A 19,944-nucleotide genomic window follows, 5' to 3' on the forward strand; every position below is an offset into this window, starting at 1 on the left:
GCTCACTGTGACCCCTTGACCTTTATGACCATTTCTTCAGTTCTTCTTTGGGTTGAACCAAGGTCAGTCGACAAAACAAATATTTCATGGAGTTTGTTTCAGGATATACTCTATGATTGTAGATGAATGACAAGAGGAATGGCTATTGAATAGGGGGATTGGCTTAAATCATGGGATCAGGTTACACAAAAACGGTTCTGCTAGCATTTAGGAAATGTCAATATATTTTACCTCCAGGTGATTCTGACTCAGTGTGTTATTAGATTCTGGAGTCATGAGTGGGTGTCCATTTTGGGAGAACAAATACCAGTAAGTACATTTCTCTCTTTAAAGAATAAGGAAGTAATTTAGATAGGCACAGAACAGAATGTTCCTGTTTTCTGAGGAATGTTGGAGGGTATGTTATGAATGACCAAACTTTAAGAGGACAAAAAGAAAGAATAAAATACTGCCTAATGGGTAGATAATCAACTTTTAAAAGGGTATATTTTTTAAACAAACCACAAGAAGCTACTTTTTGGGATCTTAGCAATTGATGTGGCATATTTTATATTGCTTTTTACATGAAAAGATGGAACTGCTGAATCAGTATTTTTCAGCTATGTTAAAAACGTGAACCATTATAATGTCAGAACAAGTCACTTTGGTCACTTCCATTAGTATATATAATATGAATATATGTAATCACTCTAAGGCAAATTTGAATGATCTGAACTATGTTACTCTTGCTAACATTGAATACTTTCTATAAGTGATCTTTAGACTGTATACACGCAATATCACTTTTACCGGTATTAGGAATGTCTGTTGTTTATTCCTAGATTTAATTTTAAGAAGCTGTCACTGGAGGATGAGGAAGGCGACAAATCACAAGAAGGGCTAAACAAAGCTAGCAAAGGTGGCCTCATCTATGGAGACTATCTGCAGGTAAGTGTGACTTAGTGGCGCAGCTTCAGCAATGACAGCTGGACCTTTTGCAAATAGTCAATTGCAAACATACTGAACATTTGTGGCTACGCAAAATAATTACCCACATCTTCAATGGTAGCTAATATATCCTTCATAATAGTGAGGTATTTAACAGTACATTCATATACGTATCTACTCAGAAGCAAGTTCCACCAAGTTCATTGGCAATTAGGGCTTTTCCACACTTCTGCCTGACCCATGCCTAAAAAAGCTTGGGTCTGAAGTGTTTCCCACTTGACCCACACTTTCTAGGCATGGGTCTGAGCGGTTTTTCCTTTTCCCCACCACTTCCCCCTGGAAAACCCACTCTTTGGCGCAAAATTGGAACAAACAGCAATCCATGGAAAACACAACTGCCAATTCAGCGTTAAAAAATTGGATTCCCGGGGGGAGGGGAGGAAAAGCAAACGGAGGTGTCGATAAGCCCTTACTTTCACATAAGTGGGTATAGGATTGCAGCCTTTATGTATTCTAACTTTGGGTTCGGAAAATTGTTCCCCCCAGGCATTTCTAATTTTCTGTGAATTTTGCTGGGGTGGGGGTGATCAGAATGCCCTTTGCAAACAAACAAATTACAGTACCAATTTTTTTTAAAAAAATTAGTAAGTATGATAACAATTGTTAATGCAACTATAATAATAGGTAATAAAAAGTTTTAAAATTATAATGGTTTTCACTAAGCTATGCTTTCTAAATGGGACGTGGGTGGCGCTGTGGGTTAAACCACAGAGCCTAGGACTTGCCAATCAGAAGGTCGGTGGTTCGAATCCCCGCGACCGGATGAGCTCCCGTTGCTTGGTCCCAGCTCCTGCCCACCTAGCAGTTCGAAAGCACGTCAAAGTGCAAGTAGATAAATAGGTACCACTCTGGCGGGAAGGAAAACGGCGTTTCCGTGCGCTGCTCTGGTTCGCCAGAAGCAGCTTAGTCATGCCGGCCACATGACCCGGAAGCTGTATGCCGGCTCCCTTGGCCAATAAAGCGAGATGAGCGCCGCAACCCCAGAGTCGGTTATGACTGGACCTAATGGTCAGGGGTCCCTTTACCTTTACCTATGCTTTCTAAAAGTTTAACTCTATTTCACTTTTTTGTTTTTGAGATGGGGATCTGAATATAGAAAATGGTTAAGAGTTGAAGGTGTTGTTAGTACTAGCAGTTCTGTTACTCTGTGTCAGCTGAGATGCTTTATTTGGCAGAAGTCAGATGATGATTTTACATTACATTACAAAAGCCTGCATAGGCCACTAATCCTGCCTGACAATAAGTCATCATGGGGCAAATTTGTGTGTCTGTATGCCTGGCTACCACAGACAATGATTAGGGACAGGGTTTTCTGAATACCTTGATGTTAATCTTATCTGTTTAGTCCCCCTCCCAATTCCTGTCTCATTGATGAGAAATGGACTTTTCCCCAAGCTTAAAGTGCTCACTTATGGGCTTGTTGATATTTATAACATTTCTCTTCCAAGGGGCATTGCTTAGTGTTAGTGTTACATGTGAAAGGTTCCCCTGTTCAATTTCCAGCATCTCCAGTTAAAAGGATGAGGTGATGGAAATGCCCTTTTCCTGAGACTCTGGCAAGCACTTGCCAATCAGAGTGATAATACCAGGTTAAATGGACCAGTGGCTCAGTTTTCTTCAACTTCATATGACCTAGGGCATATTTGTGACCATTTCTCCTTTCTATTAAAGAGTGACCAGCCAGGCCTAGGTAGACAGCTGCAAGACAACGGTATCAACAGATAATTCAAACAATTGTCCTTCTTCTCATTTATTTGCAGGGTTTAAGAGCAACCTTTTGACAAGTGCTTAAAGATGGCTTACAAAACAAAGCCCTATGAAAACATTAACTCAGTAGCATTTGCAGGCAGGGCTGAGGAAATAAGACTCTGGAGAGCTGCTGTTATTCAGTATAGACTATAATGGACAGTACTGAATCAAAACAGCTTTTGGGAATGACATCTCAGATAAGAACAAAAAAAACCTACGAAAGCTACAATAGCAAAACAATTAATGTTGTTTTTCAGTTCCTTCTAGTTTCTGACACATGTGCTCTGATACCACTTTAAATAGTTATGGCTTTGCCCAAATAATTCTGGGAGTTTCCTAAGGATGCTGAGAGTTGTTAGGAGACCTCTGTTCTCCCTCATGGAGTTACAGTGCTCAGAGTGCTCAGAGTGGTTTAACAGTCCATCCTTCCTCACAGAGAACTCTGAAAATTGTAGGTCTGTGAACAGAACAGGGGTCTCCTACCAGTTCTCAGCACCCTTAACGAAGTACAGATCCCAGAATTATTAACACACATATTTTTGAATGCAGTTTTGACTAATGCACACATTTTGGGAAGTGGTTTCTCCTTAAATTGCATTTTTGTATGTTACTTTCACTAATAGATTCATTTGATGCACACTTTACCGTAATACGTGCATTTTTGCAAACATTCTTTGGTTGGAGAAATGCTTCACAAAATTCGGATATGTATGAATTGCAAAGGATGGCTGCCCTTTGGTTATCATATTGTTTTGGAAAGTGCAAATTTGCTAGATTCAGCTTTAAACGCAAACCGAATCAAATTTATCCCCCAAACCAAACCAATGAGTATGACTCATTTGGATATTACTCTTATTTGGGGGGGGCAGCGGTGGGGGAGGGGGGAAATCTGTGAAGCTTCAACACAGTTCTGAACTTAAAAGTTGTTCAGGTTGATTGTTCAATATATTTTTTAAGCCAAACCGAGAAAAGTTTTGTGAGAATTAATTATACTATTTCAATGTCTTACTTTTAAAGCTGGACAAAATACTGAATGCTCAGGAGCTTCAGAGTGAAAAGAAGGGGAACAAAATCCATGATGAGCATCTTTTTATTGTGACCCATCAAGGTAACCTTTCAGAAGAAGCAGGAGCAGAACAAATGCTGTTCAGGCAGCCCCACTGGACTATCGGATGATGAAATTATTGTCATATTTATTATATTGGTCAGAGTTATGAATGAATAATAATAATAATACATGAATACAGTGAGAGCACATGGACATATATTATCCATTCCTCAGAAACCTTGTCCCATTTTAAAATTTTGATGAGAAAGATGTGGTGGAGCATGATTCAGTTTGGGGGAGAATTTCCTAGATGTCTTGGTACCAAACTATTTTAGATGAGTATCAAGGAAAGCTGCTTGATTGGTTGATGTTTTGAAAAAACATCATTAAGTGAAATATATATGCTCTAGACATCGGACACACATATATTTTACTCTAGATGCATATGAGGGCCAATTCAGGGGTCTTTTGCTAACTACCCAGAGGCCATCCTGTTAAACTGCCTTATGGCTGCAAAAGTCATTGAAGTGGAAGGGCAGAGAGAGCCCAGATAAGGCAACTACGAAGGATACTTGAGGCCAGCAAAAACTGGAGTCAGTATGTATAAGCATTTTATTTACGGATTCTATCTTTCAGCAATGATAGCAACTTTTCCATATGACAGTTTCATAATAGATATGGTGATGATCAACCCCTGATATTTCAGCTTAGCTCATTGTCAATGTCCCAAAGAAGCAAAACCAAAAACAGTGTCTTTTGATTTCAGCTTATGAACTGTGGTTCAAGCAGATTCTGTGGGAACTGGATTCAGTTCGAGTGATTTTTCAAAATGGTCACGTAAGTAAGAGAGAGATATAAGATATCTAATGAAAAAACCCTCTTATTTCTATTTTTCACCAAATAATTACTGAATATTTTAAATTCAACCCCTGTTCAGGCATCTTATTCTAAAGACCTATTTATGGGAGGAAGGAGAGAAGGCTCTCACCATTGTGCTCCACTCTTGCTCCTTCCCCAGTGATATCTGTGTATTTATTTGGGAGAATATCTGCAGTAGGACAGCTGAAAACATGTAGAGGCTGCATCAGTTGAAACCTTAAGGTTCCTGTTCACAAGGACAGTTTACATGCATTTGTTTGGCTGCCCGTATCTTCCCAAAAGCATGGACAGCAGTAGGGATATGCCAGTGGGAAGTGCAGGGCAAACAGAGAAATCCCAAACAGAGTTTATGATGATCCTCAGTGTGACACATTCATGCATCATCTAAACAAAATGAAAGTGTGCACCCCCCCCCCCAAGAACAATTGTTTTGTTTCCTCATATGCAGATTCAATTGATTGGGCTATCATTCAAATTAAGACTCAGGTGATTAAAACATATCTGAGTGACACAGCCCTAATTAGAATAACCTATAGAGGCCCTGCTCTCCCTTGCCAGTTGAGTCATGATAATGATGTCTTTTTCTACTAAGGTGAGAGATGAGAGAAACATGCTTAAGGTTGTCACTCGAATGAACAGGATAACAATGATCCTTAAACTACTTGTGGAACAGTTTTCTGTTCTGGAAACAATGACTGCCCTGGACTTTTTTGATTTCAGGTAAACACTGTATTTGATTATTTGATTTCTCATTCTTAGCTGTGTTCACAAGTAATTGAGCATCTCACAGGGTTGCCATATGTCCTCTTTTTCCTGTACTTGTCCTATTTTTCATGGGTAGAGTCGTGATAGAGATCCATAATTAAAAGTAGAAGTTGGCAAATGTGCCCCCCCTTTTTTTGCCTTTGAAAATATGGCAACCCTAGGTCGCCCGTTTCACAGCTCAAGGGAAGCATTCAATTATTTTAATGTTCACACTGCCAACAGAGAAGTGGTTATGTGGCCTCAGCCCAGTATACCTGAAGGAGCATCTCCACCCCCATCATTCTGCCCAGAGGCTGAGGTCCAGCGCCGAGGGCCTTCTAGCGGTTCCCTCATTGCGAGAAGCAAAGCTACAGGGAACCAGGCAGAGGGCCTTCTCGGTAGTGGCGCCTGCCCTGTGGAACGCCCTCCCATCAGATGTCAAAGAGAAAAACAACTACAGTACCAGACTTTTAGAAGACATCCGAAGGCAGCCCTGTTTATGGAAGTTTCTAATGTGTGACATTTTGATGTATTTTTAATCTTTGTTGGAGGCCACTCAGAGTGGGTGGGGTACAAATAATAAATTATTATTATTATTATTAAGCTAAGAAGCTGTACCACACTCCATTATTATTGTGGTCATTATGAACGTTGGAGACCTGCTGGATAAAGCCAAGGGCTTATCAACTCCAGCAGTCTGTTCTCACATGGCCATAGAGATGCCCATGTGGTTCCCAGCAACTGGTATGAAGAGGCATACTGCTTCGACAAGCAGCCATGGATAGCCTTATCTTCCATGAATTTATCTAATCCTCTTTTAAAACCATCCAAGTGGGTGGCCATCACTACCTTTTGTGGGAGCAAATTCCATCGTTGTACCATCACTGTCTGAGACACTTTATGAAGCACAAGAAGGCAGGCCTCAGCACCAGAAACTTATAATTTAAAATCCAACACAGAGTAAACAGCAGACAAAAGGGAGAGAAGTGCAGGGTAATCAAGAGACAAATGTGCAATAATTCCATGTACTTATACTCAGTGCCAAACTTGAAATTCACTTGGTATGTAGCAGGCAACTGTTTTGAGTTGCAATTTCCTCCCCTAATTACAGGTTTTTGGAAGGGGGCAATCCGGATCAGGAAGTAGCAATGAGGTAGAAATTTGATTCTGTTTGCATTTAGAGAAAAACTTCCTTAGTTTGCACTTTCCAAAACAATATGTGAACTGGAACACAGCCATCTTTTGAAATCTGCACTTCTCAGAATTTTGCAGTGCCATTTTGCAGACAAAATTCATATAATTTTGGTAATGTGTTCATATAAAAACACATGTTAGCAAAAAAACAACAACATACAAAAATGTTATATTAGGCCAAATTGCTTTGAAAAAATGTGAATGTTAGGCAAAATTACCTGAAAATATGTATAATTAGGAGAAATTTGCACTAAAATGCTGATGGCAGCTTCCTGCATTGAATATCTCATTGTTTTTAATAAATTTGTGATCAAAAATAGAAATACATTTGGACTGTGGGACTGGGTTGCTAAAAAGTGTCTATTAACACTATTTGTATATTACTACTACTACTTCTACTAGATTTACTTATACCTTGCCTTTCCCCCTGATTAACTCAATGTGGCTTACAGGTAAAATGAAAACGTGTTTTTACAATCTATTCTCAATTGTATTTTTTTTTAATCTATCCCCAAAGAGATTATTTGAGTCCAGCTTCAGGATTTCAGAGCTTACAGTTTCGACTGCTGGAGAACAAGATTGGTGTCCCTCAAAGTCTGAGAGTCCCGTATAACAGAAGACATTATCGAGATAACTTCAAGGGAAAAGAGAACGAATTATTGCTTAAATCTGAACAGGAGCCGACTCTATTGCAGCTAGTGGAAGTAAGAGTTTGCTGGGGGGGGGGTACCAATAAAGCAGTCCCTATCCCAATAGGAACTGTTACATTCAAATATAAACACTGTGCTATTTTTAAGCCCACACATTTCCATAAGTCTTTCTTAAGATCGTCACTGCCACTTCACATACTAAAATATCAAATATTACCAGTACAGGCTATGTAACCTACATAATAGTGAATCTATTTCATTTTGCAAGGCATGGTTGGAGAGAACGCCAGGACTTGAACCAGAAGGATTTAATTTCTGGGGGAAATTTGAAGTGAATGTACTGAAGGGACTGGAAGAAGAATTTGCAATGGTGCAGGTAAACATAATTTCTCACAGATCCATCCATGCCTGTATGTTGCAAGAGAACTTCCTGGGTGCAGTTCCACGAGAGAGCCCATCTATATGAACAATTCTCCGTGCATTTTGGAGGAAGGGAAATCTAAGCATGCCTGTGTGATCCATTTTATCTATGTTAGAATATATGGTTCTAACATAGCTGAAAATCACACACTCTATAAGGAATCATTTATGATTGTATTATCATGTGGATCACGTGGTGATGCACACACAAAGGTGTGTGGATATATATAGCTTGTGTGTGTGTGTGCTCATTGCCAATTCAGTGATTTGGAATAAGGGATATATTTCCTACAAAGGTTCTGTGGGCAGTTGTGTCAGTACCAGGAGTACTTTCTTAGGGTTCCTTAACCTCTTCAAAGAACTTCCCAAAGTCCATTGAGTGGTAATTAGGAGCCATGACTGTTTTGTTCTCTCATGACAGTTAAGGCTCTCTCAAGTCGAGTCACTGAACTTGTTATCAGAAGTCTAATTCCCATGTTGCCCCATGGGATGTTAAACAGAGATTTAATATTCACATATGAAAAAAAAATTGTGAATAAATTAATGGAAGAATTAGCAGGTGGGTGCATGTTTTGTTCCCTATTCACAAGGATGAGGAAGACTGAGAATGAGAGTTCATGAAGAAAGCTGAGACTGATTGGATGACGTTGAGTGCATCTTGGGTCAGCATAACTGAGTTCTTAAGGAAAATTTTGGAACTTAGGACATATTCCATTTTATGCAAATCAATGAAAAAAGTGAAGCTTTTAGTATGTTTTTAAAATAAATAATTGGTGTGACTTCAAAAGGCCAAACAAGACTTGGAGGAAAAAGAAGATCAACTGGCAGAACTTCAGAAACAAAAAGAAGTGCTCATGTCATTGTTTGATGAAAAACGCCACGAACATCTCCTTAGTAAAGGTAGGTAGGCTCATTAGAGTGTGCAGATGTGAACTGCCAGTTTCTAGCATACCAGATGGAACTAAGCTGTAATAAAACTGATATATTATTTAACATGCATTACAATTTGCAGGTGAAAGACGGCTGTCTTACAAAGCAATGAAAGGAGCTCTAATGATCTACTTCTACAGGTACATTAAAGGGTGACTCATCCCTGTAAAATCTCTCTCTTAAAGGGTGACTCATCCCCGTAAAATCTCTCCCACTAGCAATCTTGTTTTCTTCCTCAGAGTGTATTTTTTTATTAAAACTTTTTTTAAAAAAAAACACTTTCCTGCTGTCTTTCCCAAGTGTGGTTGCTGGTTTCGAGAGTGAAATATTCTTAGTACAGCCGTAGCTTGGTTCTCAAACAAAATCTGTTCTGGAAGTCCATTCAACTTCTGAAAACATTTGAAAACTAAGGCACAGCTTCCGATTGGCTGCAGGAGCTTCTTGCACTCAATCGGAAGCCGCATCAGATGTTCAGGTTCCAAAGAACGTTTGAAAACCAGAACACTCACTTCTGGGTTTGCAGCGTTCAGGAGCCAAAACGTTCAAGCCACAAGGTGTTTGACAACCAAGGTATGACTGTATTTGGATTTTTGCAAGTAGATGCCCCCTGCAGACTTTGCCTGGGTGAATTGTAGAAGGTTGGGAAGGGGCTTGGATTTCAGAATGAAACATTCTAGGATTTCACATTATGTTTCAATTACTATTGGCAAATAAAGTGTAAGGCTAAGCGTTCTTAAAGCTGGGGTGTGGAAGTGGCAAGTCTGCCTTTTCAAATATGCTCCAAGGGATCATAGAACTGTGCCGTAAGTATACTTCCTAGGGAGTAAACCCCACTGAACACAGTGGGATTTACTTCTCAGAAAACATGCACAGGAATGCACTCTACATCTTTCTATCTTGTGTGGAAGCTGGTTATAATTTACCTGCTGAATGCCACGTGATCTAGAGTCAATAAACAACTGTGCCTTTACGCTTACAGAACCATCAGCATGAAACTCCCCTCTCCAGCTCCTCTTAACTCATATATATGTCAGTAGAAAGAATAGAAGCAGGAACCATATAATCTTGTGAGACGCCAATTACGAATGTTATCTTTGTTATCAATTTACTGCTGTTTTTGAAATGGCAACATTTCAACCATAGCAGGCCATTAAACTACTTTTGCAAAGTTTAGTATAAAATATAGCATAGCATGTATTTACCAATGTGCCTTTTCCTCTGATGCATACAGTAAAAAAATGATAATTTTAGTACATTGATGAGTTTTTCCTTTGTCCTCCCCACCTCCTTAAGAGAGGAGCCTCGTTTTCAGGTTCCTTTTCAGCTCCTCACTTCTCTGATGGATATTGATGTGCTGATGACTAAATGGAGATGTAAGTTTCCTCTCCTGTGCTATGACTGCCACAACACACTAACGGACAGTGCTTGTTTTCTAAAAAAATGTTTAGGGGCACTCTCATTTTGACTCAAGAAAATCACCATTTTATAGTTCAAATCGGTAAAAATAAATATAGTAAATGGACAAAAGTACAAAGATTCACAAAATGTTTAGGGGTATGTGTCCCCCTGCATCCCCCCAGGCTGTTAACGCACATTGCTACTATAACAGTACTGAAACCCCAAGAGGTTGTACAGAGAACTGACTGATGAAATGTGTGGCTAATTAATTCATGCTTGTCCTGCAAAACATGGGAAATCACATAACTACCTACTCCCTGCTGTTACATGTGGATGACACCTGTCAGCTTTGCACACAGACCACAAACTAACACTGTTGTGGCGTGATAGGATTGAGAGCAAAGATGCATTACAGATTCCTGAAATATGTGTACCACTGACTCATGGTGAACAAATACTGCAGACAAACCCTTTGTCTCTCAGTAAGTACATATCTGCAGTTTTCTACTTGGTATTTGGGGATCTATCCTTTCTATTAGATCTACCTTATCTATTAGAAAAAATATTCACCCCTATCTTCTTCTTCTTTTTTACCTGAACTAGTTACGGTAACTGAATAAAATTGCCTTATAACTAGATGCACAGTGGAAAAACATTGAGCTACACATCAGGAAGTCTCCCAATTCAAATCTTGCCTTTCCCATGAAATCACATTCAGCAGGCCATTCAGTTTCAGCTTCATCTGTAATATGATACTGAACTGCCTTAGACAAGACACTTTAAAAACTCTAAAGATGCAATCCTATACTCGCTTACCTCCGTGGGACTTACCTCTGAATAGGCAGGTATTGCAAAGCATGATCTGTGCCAATATTGTGTAATTATATAGTTGGGGAAAATATGTTAATGTAAAGACACTCAAATTTGCAATACAGAGAAGCCAAGCTATCCATTATATCACTTTTTAAAGGACTATTCCACTTGTAATAGGATAGCCTTTTTAATGAGATATGCACTAAAAAAAAAGTTCATCTATTTAGATAACCATGTATGTATGGTGCACCGAATGATTGGCAGCAAGGCTGGGACTGGAGGATCCTCAGGATATCAATATTTACGCTCAACTGTGAGGTGAGTCTATAGGAAATAGAGTTCCACTTTATACTCATGTTTCATAAATGGCAATGCACAAGGACAAGTCAAAAAACGATGATGATATGAAAAAAGAAAGAAGAGAGCCATTCTTTTAACATAGAACATATTTGCTTTAACACTGTTTCAAAATTTGTGTCTGAGGGTTTTCTTTTAAATAAATAAAAAAAATGACACTGCTACTAACAAATATGATTTTAACAGTTTACAGGGAGAGTAAAGATGGAGAAATAAGCTTATTTTCCTATTTCAAAACATTAGAATTTTCCCCCCACCCAGTGAAAGTGACTGGTAGCAGGTTCAGGACCAACAAAGGTATCTTTAATTAGTGTAGTAAATTCATTGCTATAAACCAGTCTTGTAAAATCTGGTACCTTCCACATCGCTTGGACTGCAACTCTCACCTGCCCCAGCCAACACTTGTGAGGATGTGATCCAAAATATCTTGAAGGTGCTAGATTGGGGAAGGCTGCTATAAGCTAGGACAAGGATGTTGCCTGCCAGCTATGAATGCAGGAATGTGAAAAATGTGGCTACATAAAGATGGTGTCCATAAGTACTGGTGTGGTTGCTCTTGCGGTCAAAATTACCCTAATTTTCCTCTGGTTTATCATAAGTTCATCTGGTTACATTTCATACTGCAATCCATGCAGCTGCTTGAATCAGGCCACAGCAGACTTTAAAGGGGACCCACCACTTCAGAAGCCATGTTGTTGGCACTGCAGAATTTGTAGCATAAGATCATAGCACTGTCACGGCCCTAGTTCACCACTTTCTATCCAGCTTACCCCCTCAAGCCTTAGCTGATGACACCCAGCCCTCAAGCATTAGTGTTGGAGGCTGGTACAACATGAAAATTCCTGATAACAGGACCATCTATGTCAAAAGCACACTCCATCATGACATACAGAACTAGAAAATAATATGGAATATTTAAAAATATGAATGCATTTCTTTTTCCTTGGCAGCGACCGATACAAAGTGTTTGTTGATTTGTTCAACCTTTCAACATATTTGGTGCCTCGTCACTGGATCCCCAGGATGAACCCTACTCTTCACAAGTTCCTTTACACAGCAGAATATTGTGACAGTTCCTACTTCAGCAGTGATGATTCAGACTGAAAATCTTCCATGTCGATTCCCTGTAAATAACTGAATGAAGCTCGGTCCTTTTACATTATACTTTATGCATACAGTATGTAGCAGTATAGAAATCTATATCTATTTATGTGCAATGTACTATAGCATCTAAAGCACAATAATCAGCTCCATAATTTACAAATAAAATTTAGAGATGATGAGGCAAACAACTCAGATCCATTTATTTTAATGCTTTGAACTGTTGTTGTTGTTGTCCCTGTTTAACAATGTTCTGTCTGATTTGCTAAGCTTGCTCAGATAACTATTTTAGGCTGCTGTCCTATACCCATTTACTTGGGAGGAAGCTCTACTGCACTCATTGAGGCTTTTGCTTAGACATGTATTTCGGTTGTACTATTGAGTTTTGTGATTGTGAAGACAATGTTTTAATGTGACATGCCTTGGGAGGTGGTATAGAAATAATTGTAAATAAAATAAAAATAAAAATCTACCCTGTAGTATTGAGTAACTGAAGAAATAAGGTAGCAAAATCTATATAATCCTCTTTTCAGCGATAATAACATGTAGTACCACTTACCACATTGATCTTCTATACTGCACAGAGACAATCAATTCCACATTATGTTATTAAGGTAATAGAGTAATGTTATGAGAGACTCCAGGACTCCTTACTGAGGGACTGAGCTAATATTTGACTTGGCTTAGGAAGACACAACATCATTTTGTACATAATGCTTGGCATATATTATGAAGCAATCACAGCTGAATTTCATCCTTCTCCAATTATAAGTGACTAAAAAAAAAAGGATGCCAGCCTTTATAATTATAGATACAAATAAGAAACAGTGATTTTATTCATGATTCTTTACTATAAAAATCAGAAATGACTAATGTTCAATTCAGGTAACTTTTATTCATATTTTAATCCAAATTGATTGCTAAGCCACCACAGTTTTTCTTAAGCTTGGAAATTCTGGCATTTTGTGATCAAATGTTAATTTTAAGCATTTCAAAATACTATTCATTTGTGCATGTGAATCCAGTGTAGAACCAAAGAGAAGGGAACACCTGACAATTAAAAGAGAAGTCAGATTGCCAATATTAAATGGATAGGCAAAGACTTAAATATGCTACTTTAGGGCCTCTACTAAACAGAAGTGATGTCATTTCCCCAGAGAACATAAATGCTTAAGAACAGAAGCAGAAGGAGAGCTCAGCAGTAGCAGAAAATCAGAGAAAACACAGCTGCTGACTGGATGCCTCTAGGGGTTGATTCACAATTTCTGCAGCACTGATAAAGTTACAAAGTATATTGCTAGGTGGAAAAACATGCACCCTATGCATTCAACACTCACCTAATTCTGACTTTGATTTGTAAAGTGCTTTGCAACTTTGTATTTTGCCTACATGACAATCTTGTGAGATGAATTATTGTTGTTCCCATTTTATAGACAGGGAACCAAGGTAGAGAGTGTGATTTGCCCAAGACCACACAGCAGGTACTTGGTATTTGATGAACTCTAGTCTCCCAGATACAAACCCAGATCTCTTACCTAATGGGTCACAATAGCTCAACTCTTATTTGAAATATTTTACTAAGCATGAGTAAGGTCAGGGTTTTGAAAACCGAGGCATGAACTTGTAATATATAAAATGCCTTCCTTTTCCATAAGTGATGGTCTGGAGTACACTGCAGAGCTGTTGTTCAGCTCCTAAAAATAAATGTTTATGGCAATGACTGGAAGAGGATGTTTTGATTTGTTATGGTCTCAGGGCACACAGGTCTCTTCCTGAAAGTAAAACTCCGTCATCCTGTGGAAAGCAGTGGCTGAAATGTGTGCCACAAAGCTTTTACTTAGAGCAGCCACTTCACATAAACACATCAGAAACTTCACCAGCAATACCTAGGAGGCAGCAAAATCAAGGCTACCATTTGATTGTCAGAGAAATCCTTCTTTAAGTATTCTTGCAACACCTTCTCTTACTCCTTAGCCCCTGCCCTGCCCATTTTAGATCGGAAATATTTCTAATAGGGGGTTAAATGATGGGGGATTGCAGGGGGGTCACAAGATATGAGATGCTGTTCTGAGTAACTTTATTCACTGCATTTGAAGTCTGTGGCAACTGGCTCCAGAGGAATACACAGGGTTTTCATCATCATATATACTTGAGAATTAATTTCCCCAGCTTTTTCCTCACTGCTAAGTGGGAAGGTAAATGGTGTTCCCGTGCGCTGCTCTGGTTTGCCAGAAGCGGCTTAGTCATGCTGGCCACATGACCCGGAAGCTGTACGTCGGCTCCCTCGGCCAATAAAGTGAGATGAGCACCGCAACCCCAGAGTCGGTCATGACTGGACCTGATGGTCAGGGGTCCCTTTACCTTTAATCTGCTCATGGGCCATTTGCTTTAACAGTGTGTATCTTAGCATATAAGCAAACAGCCAGACAGGCAGGTAGGACAGCCCTCAAGATGACTGAACCACACCAGCTTTCCTCATGCTAAGATACTGGTTCCCCACAACCCCACAACTTCTGCACCCCAAGACAACAAAACTGAGAGGAGGAATGTGAAATCTGTCTGCTTGAAATTACATACAGGCTCTCGGAATGCAGGCATCTAATCTATGTCTGCAAGCTTACTTGTGCTTGTATCCAGCAAAGCCAATTGCAATGTCTTTTGCTCAACTTACCACAGATATTGGAACCCATTTTAATTTGTCTAATTTTAAGCTGTCTATTCCCCAGGGGTTCCATACAATCCAATACAGAGTGCTAATCAAAAAATGTGTTTCAGAAAGGTCAAGTTTCACAAACTTTTGTGGCCATTTCCTGGACTGTCGTGGAGGGGCTAAAAACAAAACCTCATGTGAACAAAGCAGGACCTGGAATCTTGTACAGAATCCGGCTCTTTATCCAGCTTCTAGCACTTCAGTATGCACAAAGGTGTGTTAGCTGCACAGACACAATGAGCGCATGATGCCAGAGAATAAGCAATGCAAAAGGTGGATTATAATTTGGCCTCATACACAGCAATGACAGCGGTTGTGTATATGTTTTGTGAATGTAAATGGAGTCACCAGTGAGTTCCATTATGAACTCCTTGGGGCAGCAGCAGGCTATCTTCCATTGATGCAAAAGTCTTCACTGGAATGCCTGTGGCTCAGCAAAGAGCAGGTTCTCTCAAAATGGCGTGTAGTGAATCTAGCAGCTGGGACTTGAAAAAGTAAATGGACACTTATTGGATTGCATGTATTCCTACAGCTATATCCAATAGCACTAACCCCCCCCCCCAAGTTGTGTATGTGGATGCTGAGGCCTCTCATGGTACCTACAAAGCTCTTGCCAAGAGTGGGAGGTGGAAACCTATTCCTTACTTTCCCCCCTTCTGTGGAAAACTGAGCTGGCATGCACATTTCCCCTCCTTTGGGTCCACAGTTGCCATTTTGTTGTCACACTCATGAGACTTAGCTGAAAATCCGAATGCCCCCATAGGCACAACACTCTGGGGGTACTGCAATTCAGTTAGCTGATTTCAGAGTTTGTACTGTGTGTGTAAAAAGCAGGCATTCCTGCTTGTTACTAAATGTGAAGAATGTTACTAATTTTAAAATTGTTGCTCAATTTAGTCCCAGCTACCAAGCATGCTTATGCAGAAGAAAATTCCACTGAAATCTGGGGGTTATACTTCTGAGCAAACATGGTTGGAATGGCACTGTGAGTCTCTGAACTGATACATAATAATAATTTAACTGGCAGATGAACATTTACTTGTCCTATCAAAACCAGTAATTAGAACAGCACGACTTGTCTCTCCACTGGAACTGTGATACTATATGATAACCACTAAATAGCATCTTGACAGCGAAGTGCATTCACAATTACTGTCAAAGGACCTTATTTAAGCAGCATTTTCATATTTGTTTTTTCTTGACCATTGGAAGATAGAGAAATAGTCCCTCAGCATCAAAATGCAATCTACCATCAACATAGCTTGAAAAAATCCAGCTGCAAAGCAGCTTTTGATTGGAAAGTATCTGGCTGTTAAGGATGGAGTAACTGTCTGATTCTAGTCCAAGAAATGTTTGCTGTTTTAAGTAGAAGTCCTTGCCAGATAACAGCATGCCAACTATGTTGTTCACAAACACTGAAAATCAGGAATGGCTGGTGGAAATAATAATTAGTAAAATCTGCTATTGCTACAGAAATTATTATGTGGGAATTGATCAGGAAATATGGATATGATACACTCCCTGGTTTTGATCTAACAGTATGCTTGTGTAGCCTGGAGCAAAATCCCTGTCTAATAACATGCAGCCTCAATCTGTTTGCCTGCTGATCACTTGCTTATAAGGCGGCAGAGGACCTTGGTTCCACCTGATCAGCTGCAAGCATGCAATGGGCTGGTAAGTAAAGGTATAGATTGGTGCCTAACTCCCACCTGGGGATCTGGACAGAAGCATCTCCTTCCAGATGGCTTTAATAGGATACCCCTTTTTCCTTTGAGAGGGATGTGGGTGGTGCTGTGGTCTAAACCACTGAGCCTCTTGGGCTTGCTAATCAGAAGGTTGGCAGTTTGAATCCCTGCGATGGGGTGAGCTCCTGTTGCTCGGTCCCAGCTCCTGCCAACCTAACAGTTCAAAAGCATGCTAAAAAAGTGCAAGTAGATAAATAGGTTCCGCTCCAGCAGGAAGGTAAATGGCATTTCCATGCACTGCTCTGGTTTCGCAAGAAGCGGCTTAGTCATGCTGGCCACATGACCCAGAAAAACCTGCAGACAAACGCCAGCTCCCTCGGCCTGTAAAGCAAGATGGGTTCCGCAACCCCAGAGTCATCTGCAACTGGACTTAACTGTCAGGGGTCCTTTACCTTTACCTTTTTTTTCCTTTGGAGGGGCAGGCAGATGCTACAACCTCTCCTCCAAGACGAAGGCTTACCAATGCCTAAGCCTGCTTGGACTACTGCAATGCACTCTACATGGGGCTACCTTTGAAGGTGACCCGGAAACTACAACTAATCCAGAATGCAGCATCTAGACTGGTGACTGGGAGTGGCCACTGAGACCACATAACACCTGTCTTGAAAGACCTTCATTGACTCCCAGTACATTTCCGAGCACAATTCAAAGTGTTGGTGCTGACCTTTAAAGCCCTAAACAGCCTTGGCCCCGTATACCTGAAGGAGCGTCTCCACCCCCATCATTCAGCCCGGACACTGAGATCCAGCGCCGAGGGCCTTCTGGCAGTTCCCTCCCTGTGAGGAGTGAGGTTACAGGGAACCAGGCAGAGGGCCTTCTCGGGAGTGGCGCCCACCCTGTGGAACGCCCTCCCACCAGGTGTCAAGGAAATAAACAACTATCTGACTTTTAGAAGACATCTGAAGGCAGCCCTGTTTAGTGAAGTTTTTAATGACTGATGTTTTAATGTATTTTTAATATGATGTTGGGAGCGACCCAGAGTGGCTGGGGAAACCCAGCCAGATGGGTGGGGTATAAAGAAATATTATTATTATTATTATTATTATTATTATTATTATTATTATTATTATTATTATTATTATCTGCCAAAATTGTGTTGATTGCTGTAAGACAGGCAAACCCACAAGGCGGGAGTCAATTTGCCAGGTGGGAAATTCCATCCCTGGTGACCAAGGATGCTCATAGCAAGGTCAAAGGCAGGGAGAGTGGGAGATCTTACAAGAGTGGATGAGGTCAGGGTTGGTGGACCTTCTTATATACCCCTGGAATGGACCCAAGCCAAGCCTGTGAGCTCAGTTGGCCAGTCCCTAAGCCTGCTTGCAGTAGGCCAATCTTCAGGGAAGCTAGTATCTACAGCCTGGGCCATCAAGATAGGCTGCAAGCCTCTGATGGCTGGTGGCTGCCACCAAAAGGGAGCCCTGTCATCAGATTGCGGCAGGCAGGTGGCACCAGCCTGTAACACCACCATGAAAGGTAAGGGCAAGTGTACTTCTAGCTATTTGCAAACCTCCCTTCACTCCTTTTTTTCTAATTCTAGTTATTCACAAGAATTTTCTCTGTAGTACTCAGTTAGATAACCTCAAATAAGAGCATACCTTGTTGCTTGTACAAGTTGTACTCAGTGTCACTGTTTGCCCAGGTCACATGACAAAAACAGTGCAAAGGATAGACAAACACTACCGATGCCCTTTTACATATCCCGTATCTCCTTTGTGCATCCCATCCACTTGTCATAGAAGGCATGCTACTTTCTGACATTAAAAAGTCATTCTGCTCTACAGTCAATATCTGCTATGCACTGGTCTGCATTTGGAATGTAAAGGAGAATTGTAGATGCATTTAACACACAGTGGGCAGAATTCTCTGCACCTGGAGCTCCTACATTTGTGTATGCTATTCAAATTCCAGAAAGGAGGCTGAAGGGGCTGGTTCGTCCAGTCTTTACCTAAGGTTGTCACTTATTAACAGAACCTGTGGATTTCTACAAAATTAATACTGGTCCAGCTAACTCAGAGCTTGAACAGCGGAGCCACCACCACCACAACAAGTATTGTAGGAACAGTCAATGACATATTGCCTACTGAAATCTTCCAAAACATTCACTTGGAAAAAACCCAAAACAATCTAGTTTCCCTTTATGCATTTCTGCTTTATTTCTTTAAAATAAAGTAATTCAAAATAGCTTGTTGGTCACATATATTTTATAGTTCTGTACAGACAGGGTAGGATCCAGTGATGTCACACAGTTGACAGGAAGGCTTCTGTCAGTGGAATGGGGAGGGAAGAAATTTTTAGCCATTTCTTGTCACCCTAAATCTCCCTAAATCTGCTGTGGAGGGTTCCCCGAATGTCCAGAGCAGATTTAAGGTGGCATGGGCACACTAGAGGGAGAGGAATTGCTGCAAAACCATACCTCAGCTGAACAACACCACTGGATACAAACCAGTGTGCTCCTCCACATGCAGCTGCTGGGTGACCTTGGGCCAGTCACACTTCTGTGAAGTCTCTCAGCCCCACTCACCTCACAGAGTGTTTGTTGTGCGGGAGGAAGGGAAAGGAGAATATTAGCCGCTTTGAGACTCCTTAGGGTAGTGATCAAGCGGGATATCAAATCCAAACTCTTCTTTTTCTATACGGTCCCTTCCAACTCTGCAATTCTATGGTTCTATGACATAATTCTCAGTTATATGGTAATCTTATTTCCTTTTCAGATTTCTCATTTGTGTCCCTTCAGTCAACCCTTGCTGGTACAAATGTTTCCATTGACCAAACATTGTCCTGTCACACGTAATTAGCTGAAATGGTGGTGGTACAGGTGATTTTAAAATCCCCTCAGTTGTTAGCAACCACCAAATATAAAGAGGGACTTCCAAAGTCCAATGATTACACTTCCACAAAATTAGTTATCTGTGTGATTTTAAAAATACAAAACACACAAACAAAACCTCTCTTGCGTTTACATGTCTTGGTGGTAAGAAAGGAATTCATCACCACACCACAGGGGGAAGTGACCCACAAATTATGGGGGATAATTCATGGGTTGACAGTGAGGTAGCCCTGTTCATCTGTGTTACTTTCCTGGAGTAGAGTCCATTTCCAAGATTCATTGTTTCAGTGCTGACGCCCTGTGGTGAAAATGAAGAATGCAAAAACTTCCTATTTCCAGTTTAGAACTGTTAGAACTGTTATGAAGATTCACTGAAAGGGGTTTGTTGAAAA

General features: G+C 40.4%; 1 protein-coding gene across 2 annotated transcripts; it reads left to right on the plus strand.

The window, feature by feature from the left end:
• The first annotated feature begins 9 nt into the window (after positions 1–9).
• TDO2 (tryptophan 2,3-dioxygenase) lies at positions 10–13,990 on the plus strand. 2 transcript variants are annotated; one of them, XM_081926152.1, is made up of 12 exons: positions 10–62; positions 822–927; positions 3,754–3,844; positions 4,551–4,621; positions 5,256–5,383; positions 7,119–7,305; positions 7,520–7,627; positions 8,460–8,571; positions 8,684–8,741; positions 9,895–9,974; positions 11,040–11,130; positions 12,120–13,990. In XM_081926152.1, the coding sequence occupies exons 1-12, from the start codon at positions 25–27 to the stop codon at positions 12,271–12,273; spliced, it is 1,224 nt and encodes a 407-aa protein (XP_081782278.1). In that variant the 5' UTR covers positions 10–24; the 3' UTR covers positions 12,274–13,990. The 2 variants fall into 2 exon arrangements, with proteins under 2 accessions (XP_081782278.1, XP_081782279.1); XM_081926153.1 differs by lacking the exon at positions 10–62 and adding an exon at positions 173–309.
• Positions 13,991–19,944: the final 5,954 nt, after the last annotated feature.

The sequence above is a fragment of the Podarcis melisellensis genome (assembly GCF_964234715.1).
Source record: "Podarcis melisellensis genome assembly, chromosome: 9".
Taxonomy (NCBI): Eukaryota; Metazoa; Chordata; class Lepidosauria; order Squamata; family Lacertidae; genus Podarcis; species Podarcis melisellensis.

Bases quoted from the DNA above. Each gene is read 5' to 3' on its own strand.
- TDO2 (XM_081926152.1), top strand. From the start codon at position 25: ATGACCATTTCTTCAGTTCTTCTTTGGGTTGAACCAAG. The intron at 7,628-8,459 runs GTAAACATAATT...TGACTTCAAAAG, and splicing joins AAGAATTTGCAATGGTGCAG to GCCAAACAAGACTTGGAGGA. The intron at 11,131-12,119 runs GTGAGTCTATAG...TTTCCTTGGCAG, and splicing joins TATTTACGCTCAACTGTGAG to CGACCGATACAAAGTGTTTG.